General features: G+C 55.2%; 3 protein-coding genes across 3 annotated transcripts; 2 read left to right on the top strand and 1 right to left on the bottom strand.

The window, feature by feature from the left end:
- Positions 1–2,656: 2,656 nt before the first annotated feature.
- Positions 2,657–6,595, top strand: CPAR01_12712 (fungal specific transcription factor; the record flags this gene model as incomplete). The annotated part of the gene is made up of 4 exons (XM_060496967.1): positions 2,657–3,134; positions 3,236–3,763; positions 4,015–4,942; positions 5,026–6,595. Coding segments are annotated over 4 exons (3,504 nt in total), but the record flags the coding sequence as incomplete, so codon positions are not given.
- Positions 6,596–7,613: 1,018 nt separating this feature from the next.
- CPAR01_12711 (acetyltransferase) lies at positions 7,614–8,579 on the top strand (the record flags this gene model as incomplete). The annotated part of the gene is made up of 2 exons (XM_060496966.1): positions 7,614–7,765; positions 7,997–8,579. The coding sequence occupies 2 exons, from the start codon at positions 7,614–7,616 to the stop codon at positions 8,577–8,579; spliced, it is 735 nt and encodes a 244-aa protein (XP_060344499.1).
- A 414-nt stretch (positions 8,580–8,993) lies between these two features.
- On the bottom strand, positions 8,994–10,745 carry CPAR01_12710 (DEAD/DEAH box helicase; the record flags this gene model as incomplete). Its single annotated transcript, XM_060496965.1, has 1 exon — positions 8,994–10,745. One exon carries the CDS (start codon positions 10,743–10,745, stop codon positions 8,994–8,996), a length of 1,752 nt encoding a protein of 583 aa, XP_060344498.1.
- Between the last annotated feature and the right edge of the window lie 425 nt (positions 10,746–11,170).

Genomic DNA, 11,170 nt, shown 5'->3' with positions numbered 1-11,170 from the left:
GTCACACTTTCGGAGTCACCTACCGGCCATGATTGCAACATCAACTCAAAGTCGGCACTTGCAAGGCTCAGCAAAATGGGATCGGCATTTTCCCCCTGCGCCTGTCGTATACCCAGAAGTTTCACTAAACCACCCGACTGCCGATTCGCCATCATGTTTGGGTGCGGGCCGTGGGCTGCTGCTGCTGAGTCCTCATCAATTGAGTTGAATCGATGAGCGGGCCAGATATTGACGAAGCCCGTTGTTCTGACCTTGACCTACCTACCATCTCGGACATGGACTTCCATTCGGCGTCCGAAGCAATACTCGGATTTGTTGTTGTAGCCTTGTAGGACTCAACACAGCTTCGAGATACTATTGCTTGTCAGGGATGGCTTGCCATCATCATATGGTTTCGGGAGCCATGTGTATAAGCCACGGATGCGTCGTCCGAAGGTCGGGCTGTTCAATTGTTCAACCGACAAATTTATCCACTCGACCCAAGGCCCTGGCACGCCCCTCGAAATGCAACCTCTTGGTTAGGAGGGATATTGCAGACAAGGTGAATGTGGATGTGAGTGGAGGACACATTGGGCGGCAGCGCCCGTTGACAAAGTTTATGCTCCGATTGAGCTAGTCTAGGCGATATTGCCAGCTGGAAGAAGAGATTTCCGGCTGCCCATTGTTCATGACAACTTCGACTGGGCAGCAGCATAGAGAGTTCCAGCCAAGTGGATAGGACGACAAAGCGTCAATCCTACAACCTGCCCCTTGCAACTTGCAAGCAGAAACATCACGCCCTCGTTCCGGATCGGCTCGGGAGCACACCGACAACCCCTTTGACGGCGTACGTGTGTCGGTCGACCGGCGTTTTCGGCCGGCGTCCCTATCTCGACGTCCTCGACCAAGACTATGCGGACCAGTCAACGAAGCCGCATGCCAATTCCTCATGTTGGGCCCTGTTCATTAAGTCAGGCCAAGACCGTTCAGGAGATTCTCCCCGAGTCCGGTATCCACTTTTCTACGCTCAAGTCTCTCGGCGCCGTTGGAAGAGGAAACGCCAAGGACATCGCCGAGTCCATCATCGACACCAATGATCTTGTCGGCCTTGCTGGGAGCACGTACCAGCGGCCAGGACCCAGGACTATATTCCGTACTTGTTGAGAAAATCATCAAGTCGGTGCTTTGCCTCGCAGGGCGGATGAGGTCCGCGCGCGCCGCTCTTCACAAAGCTCCCGATCAACCGCAGGTAACCGTGAACCCGTTGGCGATATTACCTTCACAGCACCCATCGGGGACTCCGGGACTCGATATTGGTTTCGAAATAGACCCCAACTTCTTTGCAACGCTATGATACCAAGCTTTCGACACCACTGTCGTCCAAGACTGATTGACATTCGAGCTGGGCGATCCCTGCCTTGTCTTTACAGTTCGATGAGCCACCTCCGCATCATGTCAGGGGCCGTTGATATGGATGCCGCCGGCATCAGAGCAATTTCCCTGAATCGGATCGTTCTGGAATGTTCAGGACCCCGGAAACCCCTCATTTGAGCACGTACAAGATTTTGACAGCTGCAAATCGACAGGCATTGAGTCGTAGTAGACGGGGATAGATCGACGACCCTATATCGTCTACAAACCGCCTCAACCGCGCAAATTGCATCGAGTCGCTATGCATGCAAGGTATATGCGTACAGTGATGATCAGGAAGCCTGCCTGGGAAGTTCCGCATTCGACTCGAGTCTTGGACATCTGATGCAACGCGAACGCGCGCTTTTGCTTGCGGACCCCGGAGGCTCTGTCGATGGCCACGTACATTCCAACGGTGCAGCATGATGCGGCAATCCCAGACCAGACCATAACAAAGTCCCAGACATGCAGACATATCTGGACCATGAAGTGATTCAGAGGTCTCGGGGACTGGTTCCCGGAACGAGGTCGAAACGTGGCATGGCGAGCAGAGTTTGGGCACCCGAGGAGAGAATTAAGCATCTTGGGATCTCTGGAGTTCGAGTCGAGCTTGAGTCCCTGACGCTGGAGTCAACCCAGACGCAGCCCAGGACGCGGTTGCCCCGGGGCTCCCTGGCTCGCCGTCACGAACAAAGCTCGCACATGTGGTCCATAACGGCGGGGGTGGTGCCTGCGGTTAGCTCCGCTCGGCGGTACTCAGTGGAGGATTTTGATGGAGCTTGGCATGAGCGGGCGGATGCCGGGCACGTCTCCAGGAGCCAGACAAATGGCTCCGTTCGCAGAGGGGCCGGAATAGCGCCGCAAATCATTTTGATCCAAAATAGCTGCAGGTCCCTGGCAAACTTGGGACTGAAGAAGCTCAGGTTCAGCTGAAGCCCCAAACTAGAGAAGGGTTACCAACAAGGGGGCAACACGGACTCGAACGTCTTGGACTGACGACTTATTTGTTCCCTCGTTTCTTCTGGCCATTTGCCTTATTTTGAGCCGTTGCCTTGCCGTTCCGTCGTGCAGCTCATCCGAAGTTGATTGGCCTCGAACCCTTTTCCCCCGCACATCTCCAAGGTCATCCGTCGATTTGGTCCAAGGTCATCAACAGATCGATCTTTCTTCTCAACTTCTTCTTTCATCAGCTGACTCACAAGACGACCACCTCACGCGACCTTTGCCTCAGCTCTACCACCTTACTATTACTTACCTTAGTGCATAGTATACCTACCTCAGTACGGATACAGAAACGGCAGCGAACCCTCCTTTTGCTCGTAGCCGCCCCTCACTCATCCTTTCCCCCCTTCTCTCTCTCCGCTTCTCATTCGCCTCGAACTGTCGTTTCTTTTTCCCCGCATTTGCACAGGCAAGCCGCAAGCTGCACGCCGCACGCGCAACGAAAGACGAGACAGGAAGACAGACAGACACTGGACGTCCAGACAAGACTGGACAGAAACTGGACTGGGCAGGTCAGGACAAGACCGGCAGCCGATCCCGACGGTCTTCGAGCAGACATCGGACACGGAGTGAAAAACTTAAGCAGCAACCAACACCTTCATGCGCTAGCGACGATCAACAAGACAACCCCCCGACGCCATCCCACCAGCCAGCTACCGACACCTCGACTGATGAGGCGAGGACAGACGAGACGCTACCTCCGCTACGCTATTCGTACATACATTTCCTCCTCCGTACCCTACGTACCTCACCTCACAGCTAGGCCACACCTTACCGACCCTACCTTACCTTAGCTTCCTTCCCCTTCCCCTTCCCTTGCCGGTGAGGGGCTGAGGCGGCCGAGAGTGGACTGGAACTGGCTTTTTGACCGGGGGGAGGCTGGGCTGCAGCACTGTCCGAGTCGAGGCTTGTTGCTCCACGACAGTTCTGCTTCTGGCACTGCACTGCTTTTTTGCTGGGCTGCGACAAATCATCACTCCACCGCGAAATCTCTCGCTCAAACTCTTTAACGGCCGTCACCCCTGTGACAAGAGTCCTGAGCCTGTCTCTGCCATCTCCCTTCTCTCGACTGTTCCCTTATTCTTATTGCGTCATGTTTTGAGTGATGGACGACACAGATTCCGCGAGAAATGCTGCGAGCAGAGCAGGCTCTGCAGAAGTGAAGGCCGAGTCACCAGGAGCGACCACTGCCCCCGCCACTACCAAGAGCCAGCAGCAGCAACACCACCAACAACAATCAGCGCCGCCAAAGAGGACCGTATGCGATCACTGTCGAAGGAGAAGTATGCTGTTCCACTTCTCTCACGTTACTATTATCGTCGTATCTCAATTTGCATCCCCTGCCGTCCGCCCGTCGCATTCATGAACTTTCGTGCGATTCTTCCTCTTCCCAGCAGTCTGCCGCCCGGGCAGTCCATCTGTCGGCTTCATGGTACCACCATCCCGCCTTAGCTACTGCTGCTGATGCTGCTGCTGCTGACGTTGCTTGCTGCACGTCATCACCATCTTCACATCCATCATCAAGAACTGTTCATTTCATGTCCGCAACTCACGTCTCTTGCCACGTCTTTCATTCTTCTCGTTTCTCATACGATGGAGCTCATGAGAACTAACTGGCAATAGGAATCCGTTGCGATGGCAAGTTCCCTTGTGAGCAATGCGTGCACGCTTCACTCACCTGCAAGCGCGAACATGTCCCCAAGAAAAGAGGACCGAAGCGTGGCCATGGACGGGTCATAAATGAGTTACGCGCCCGGGAGTCGTCCCAAGGAAAGCAGCAACCAAAAGTCCAGAAACCTTTCAATGCAGAAACTGCGCTCGAGAGTCCTACAGAGTATGTGCGGCGTCGATTATCAGCAGCTTGCCCGCCGCTGAACCTAGACAGCGTCGACATTGGGATGAGCGGTAGCGACCTCGGCGAAGCGACATCTCAACATTCGTCCAACGCGTCCGCAGCATCGACCCCTCCGAGCTTTTGGGCCGCCGTCACCTCGAACCCAGGACATACCAATGTACCGGAGCCCAGAGGCATCTTCTCGAGCGATGAACTACGACCGAGAACGAGGAGCTATTTCCACATGATCCCCCAGCTGGTCGAGCTGTACTACGAGCACATTTACCCCATCATGCCTCTCATCTACATGCCGACCGTCCGCGAAACGATCAACCGACCCATGACGCCGAGCGAGAAGAACCTGATTTACGCCCTGTGCGCCTTGACGTCGATGCACATGTCTGGTAAAAGCATCGGCGCGCCTGGACCCACGTCTTGGGAAGTCGTCGGTCGCTTCTTCCTCGACGAGACCATTTCGACGAGGCAGACGTACGACTTCCTCGAGGATTTGTCCCTGTCCGCCGTGATTTCGTCGTTTTACCTGAGCACATCCTTCTTTGAAATCAACCAATCGCGCAAATCATGGTACTATCTCCGGGAAGCGTTGACCAACGCACAGGACCTAGGACTCCAGGACGATTCAACATACTACGGGCTGAGTCGCGAGGAAACGCTATGCCGACAGAGGGTCTTCTGGATTCTCTTCGTAACGGAAAGGTTAGTAACGACTGACCGCTGGGTCACGCCAACGTAAATTGCGAGGCCGCATCCGAGATACTAACGCAACTTGTGCTACATAGGTCTTTTGCGATTCTCCGCAACAAGCCAATTACGTTCAAAAGAACACCGTCGCTACCAACAACACGGCAACCCTACGAAGGCCCCGATATTCATGCCGGTTTTCTGCAGCTTGTTTCATCCTACACTCCTCTGGACGAATCGTTCGTGACGGCTTGGAATGAGGGGTCTGATCCCCGCGTCAGCGCAACAACGTTTTTGGCTTTGCAAAACCTTCTCTCCCTCCCTCCTGCGTTCCTCCGCCCACATGGGCGATCATCACCACCAACCCAGCCTCATGGGCAGCTAATGGGTTCCTATGGTTCAACGTCAGCCTCTAGAGATGCTGGGGCACCAGAGCCGACAGACATTCAGAAAGCCGATTTGCTCATCACACAACAATGGCTTCGACTGATCGTGTGGCAGTCGTCGATGAGGCAAGGCCTTCTGAGCTGGACCAACCCGGCCGACTCAGGAGGTGGGGTATCTTCGGGCAGCGGTGTCGGCGGTGGGAACAGCATGTGTTTTTCGTTCCCTCTGACAGTTGCACGTGATACGGCCTCGATCTTATCAAGCTTGCCTAGTAAAGCTGTTGAGGTTCACGGAATGGGTATCATGGAGAAGATCTTCGAAATCGGAACCTGGTGCGTTAACGTCTTGGGGGCATGCGAAAGTGTTGGCTTCTCGACCGCCATGGACTTTACGTCAGGCGATATGGGTGTTCTGGGCAGCGGTCGAAAGGGGGCGAGTCTAGACCCTATCGAGTTCTTTGTGCGTACACTGAGTGCGAGCGACAACTCCCGAAAACAGTTCGCAGAGAAGCTGCTCACCGCTGCCGGCGAGAACCCAGGAAGTATGAGAACACAACTCAGCCCCGCTATGTCCGGAATGAGTTCAGCCGCCGCGGCGATGATTGCCGCAGGTCAGGCGCACCACATGATGGAGCAAGGCTGGGGACAAGTTGGGCAACAAAGAGGGAGCGTTGTGGGCGAAGTCTTTGACGACAACGAAGAGAGCAACGGCAACAGCCAGCAGCAGCAGCAGCAGCAGCAGCAACAACAACAACAACAACGGCTCGACCTCGGAAGCAACTCAATGCACCATCCTTCTACCATACCAAGTATGGGGTTGGGAATCGACCTTGGGTCCGATCGCTTGACGGGTGGTATGGGTGGAGTCGACATGGACGCAAGCAGTGTCGATCTCATGAGCCCGTTAGGCCTGACTCGAAGCAACACCTCCGATATGGCAGCGATGGGCATGCCCGTATATGATACAGCCTGGAGCCCTAGCAGCGGTGGAACGGGGCCGCGCGAATACCCAGAACATAATTCTGGACCTTACACCAATCAACGTGAAGGGGCCCAAGGCTATCCCGATATGGGGAACGGAATAATGATGCATGATCGGATGGCAACCGGTACCGGCGGTCCCGTGGGAGGCCCCGTTGGTGGGGAGAATCCTGGTATGGACCCGCGGCAGCAGCAGCAGCAACATCAAGGGGATAATGGCGGTTATGACGGACGGAGACCGGAGGACAAGAACGGTGGATACCCAAATGGTGGCAGGGTCGGTCTATGGCTAGGGACATGAAAACTTGTCACCACGTTGTTTGATCTTGACGTTGGACGGACAGGTGGATGCTCTAGGCCAGAGTAGGTCGGATGTACTCATACTTCAACACTATTGGATAGGAAAAGGGAATAGGAATGGGCGGGCGTGAACTGGGAGCATCTGCACAAACGGAACTAGGAGTTTTACGTCGGCCACGGTTTATTGTCTACCAGCGGTTCTGGCGATACAGGTGTTCAAAGCTACCGTTTGCACGCTGGATGGCGTGTCGTAGCTTACCTGGGTGTTTAGTGACCCTGTTGGGTGGGTTCGGACTCGGCGGCATTCTACGCGTACATGTATATACCTCTGGTGGTGACATTGGATGAAATGTCTCCCCAATACACCTACTGTAATTGTGCTCACTCTCTTCTTAACTCATTGACCTGCGAGCGCCTCTCCGGGCAGTCCCGCATCCCGCTGTCAAAAGTAGGATGTCTCCGCGAGTGTGGAGAAGTGCCGGCCGACGTGGGCCCCGGGTATTTGGCAGCAGATTGAAGGGGTAAGCGGCAGGCTGCGGGCAAAGGCAACAGGGCTCGCTCGGGCTCGGTTGCAGAAGACTTGCAAGCAGTGTTACGGCGCAGTCTCTTGAGCCTGGACTATTTTGTTGTTCTCGAAGGATGCGAAACCTTGTCGAGATCTCCCCCCCAAGCATGAAATACGGATAGATAAGCTTTTTTTTATTGCGCTCGTCACGAGGGCAATAATTGCCGATCTGACCCCAATTGCTCAGTTTCGGGGGGCTTTGCTGTATTTGAAAGAGAGGACGGGAAATGCTTGTTACAACCTTCACACAGTAGTGTAATGTCCATCCTCCTTCTCCCCAGTGCCTCACCTGTCACGCCTGTGCGCATGCAGCATCGTTGAAAAGCTTGGGCACGCACTTCACTTGCCTAACGGGGTAATAAGATTGTCCACATTGCAAGTTTCTGAAGACGCGGGGGAGTAAAGGTATTCTGGATTCGAATTGTCTTGATTCACATTGATTTGTTTTGATTTGATGATGGCAACGTCGGCGGCAGATTTGGCTTCGATGCCACTGCAGCATAACGTCTGCGTCGCGACGGCGCGGTTGCGGCTGCGGCCCGTGGAGGCGGGTGATTTGCGTGCGATTCATCGGATGAGGTTGGATTCTGAGGTTATGCGGTACATGTATGGCATCACATATTCTTTTTTTTCTTCTTCTTTTTTCTCTTTTTGTCGTTTTCGATATATCCCCCCATCTCATCTCATCTCATCCCACCCCATCCCATCCAAATTCCCAAATTTAGGCTTTTTCTTTCGGGTCATTTCTGTGGCTTCTATATGGCTTCTAGATCGTTTGATCTGGCCCAAGATTAGGTCTGATCTGATCTGATGTTAATGCACTGATACCTGATATAGGCCCGGCGTCGAGACCGTGGTTGTGGCGGAGGAGAGTCGACGGAGTATCGAGAGGGTACGACTCATGATGAAGGAAGGGGGGTTCTCATTTGCTGTTATGCAGAGAAATCACCCGACAGATGGACAAACTAAGAAAACCGATAACGACACCGAAGCGAACGAGGTAACGGCGGAGGCAGCCGTGATTGGATTCATCGGCATCACGAGCCCGCCGCAGATATTCTACATTTTCCAACGAGCGTCTTGGGGGATGGGGTACGCCACTGAGGCGCTGCGGGCGTTTTTAGGGGCGTATTGGGCTCGACGAAGAGGTCCCCACGGGACGGACTGCGTGCCCGACGGCGGACGGAGATTGTTTTCGAGGCCGGAGGACAGCAGTGAGGTAGAAGGAGGAAGATGGTATGGAGAAGAGAAAGGAGAAGGGCTTGGGAACGTGCTGGAGGCGCATGTCCATGATGGAAACGTGGGCAGTGAAACGGTGCTGCGGAGGTGCGGGTTTGAGTTTGCGTGGGAGACGGTCACGTCTGCGCATGGACGGGATGATGTTAGGTGTATGGTGTATCGAATAGAGCGGCCGGAATGAGAGTCTGGTCAGTCACTCGTGTAGGACGTCGTCACGTAAGGAGGCCACTTGAGGAAATGATGGTAAGGATCAAATGCGTGGGAAGCAGGACGAGAGTGTCTCTGGGTCTCTCACTCTCTTTAATTCTTTTGTCTCTATGTTATTGTCGTGTCCAGGCGTCATGTATGCCTAGTAAACTCTTCCTCCTGACTTTCTAATACCGAAAACCCATCGTCTATACCGAAAACGCCGGCCACCAATGCCTCCAGATGTATGTATGTATCCCAGGTATACGAATCCCCGTATTTCCCCGTCGTAGACAGTTGTATAAGGGTATCAAAAGATATGTAGTGCTGCTGTAAACAAGCTCAGAATGTACCTCCCCGAAAAAGAAGACTGAGAAGTCAAGACAGAAGGCTGTGAACATGTGACGATCTAGAAACGTCCACCACGTCTTCCACCACCGCGGCCACCACCGCCGCCTCCACCACCTCCACGGCCGCCAGAGCCAGCGGGACGGCCTTCGCCACCACCGCCACCGCCGCCGCGGTGTCCGTGACGGCTCTTTGGAGCATCAGGAATAACAACTAAGCCTCTGGTTCCGCGGAGGCCCATCTTGCCAATGGTACTCTTCTGGATCGCGGGCGTCTCGGGGCAGGCAAGCGCGTCACGGGCAAAGGTGTTGCCCTCAGCGACGAGCTGATCCTTGTCCCACTTGAGGGGCTTCATCCAGTTCTTGTAGTAACCAAGCCAAGCCTGGTAGATCTTGGCCTTTTGAGCCTCGTCGATGCGCTGCTCCGCAATGTCGTACACTGCCTCAGCGGATGAGAGATCGGCGGGACGGGGTTGGAAAGTGATCTCCTTGAGGGTCCACTGCGGGAAGAAGCCCTCCACCTCGGCAACAATGAAGATGCCACGGCCCTCGGCACCGGCGCGGGCGGTACGGCCGAGACGGTGGATGTAGGACTCCTTATCGGCGGGAATGCCGACCTGGAAGACGGATGTAACTCCAGGGAAATCCATACCGCGGGCAATAACGTCTGTGGCAACGAGAATGCCGGACTTGGAGTCGCGGTAGTCGTTTGTCGTCTTTGTACGCTTGCTCTGGGAGATGCGGGAGTGCAGAACGGCGGTGGGCGGCATGCCGGGCACGTTGCTGAGGACGTCGCCGTAGAAGTCGGCAAGCGCAGCCGTCGGGGCGAAGATGATGGCCTTGAAAGTCTCGGGGCCGACGTGCGCAGCCTCCTCACGGATGGCACCGACCATGGCCGGCGCGACGGCAGCGAAGGTGGGCACTTTTATGAGGTGCTGGGGCACGCGCTCATGAGTGTTTGCCTCGCCGGCCGGGATGGTGGAAATGAACTTGTAGCCCTGGGAGAGGACGAGGCCGGCGACCTGCTCGACGTGGGAGGCGATGGTGGCGGAGAAGAGCATACCCTGGCGGTTGGTCTTTGTCTTGTCGGGAAGAGCGCGGACGATGTCCTTGAGGGCGGGCATGAAGCCCATATCGAGGAGGCGGTCGGCTTCGTCGAGGACGAGGGTGTCGAGGTGGCGAAAGGCGTCCTTGATATACTCGTTGGACATGTGATCGATAAGACGACCGGGGGTGGCAATGAGGATATCGCAGCCGTTGAGAATTTGCTTCTCCTCGCGGTCCTTGTTGGTGCCACCAATGGCGATGCATACGCGGTATTGCTTGAGGCGCTGGAGGAGAGCCTCGGCCTCCTTGGCGATCTGCATGGCAAGCTCGCGGGTCGGGGAGATGACGAGCAGAGAGATTCCGGCGCCGCGGCCGCGGTTGTTCGTGATGAGGGTCTGAATGGCGGGGAGGAGGAAGGCAATCGTCTTGCCCGTGCCGGTCTTCGCCTGGACGAGGCAATCGCCGCGCTTCGGAGGGAGGAGCTCGCCCAGGGTAGCGGCCTGAACGGGCATCATGTGGTCAAACTTGAGATCTTGGGTAATGGCCTGGACGAGAGACTGGTCAACGCCGACCATATCGGCGAATCTTGGTGTGTCTTGAGGGACAGGCTCGGTGAGAGGCGGCGCCGTTGCTTGGGCGGCTGCTGTTACTGATGCTACCGGGGCCGACGCGGGCTGGCCCAATCTGGGAGACTCGTTGTACGGCGCATCGCGGCGGTCGCGTCGGGGACCACGCTTCTGGTTCGAACCTCTTCCTCTGCGATCCATGATGTCGGATTTTGGGGAGCTCTTTAATTTCTGTCCTCAGACGGCGAAGATTCGTAGGTGCCGTTGTGAAGAGGGAGTGATGTTGATTGGAAATTTTCCTGGAACAAGCAGGGACCTGACGAAACTGCTCTCAGCTAAGCCTAGCGTATCTATGATAAGCAATTGTAGAAAGAGCGATAAGAGTTTAGGGGTCCTCTGCACCTGCTCTCACCGCCCGTCCCACTCTGCCCCTCCCCCGCTTAGATGGGCCCGCCGATGGAGTACGTACTGGCATCTTCACTGTCTTCAACCACACAGATCTGAAGATATAGTTAACTTGATTCAATATCCTAAAAACCTCTATCATATACTCATAATTATGTTTACTGACATACAGATGTCACTAGATGCCCCAGCGCCAAAGCTCCAACCACCGCGGCTCGTGA

This window comes from Colletotrichum paranaense, assembly GCF_030867605.1.
Source record: "Colletotrichum paranaense strain IMI 384185 chromosome Unknown Scaffold_11.1, whole genome shotgun sequence".
NCBI classification, from domain to species: Eukaryota; Fungi; Ascomycota; class Sordariomycetes; order Glomerellales; family Glomerellaceae; genus Colletotrichum; species Colletotrichum paranaense.
This window is presented reverse-complemented; position numbering and strand designations above follow the sequence as displayed.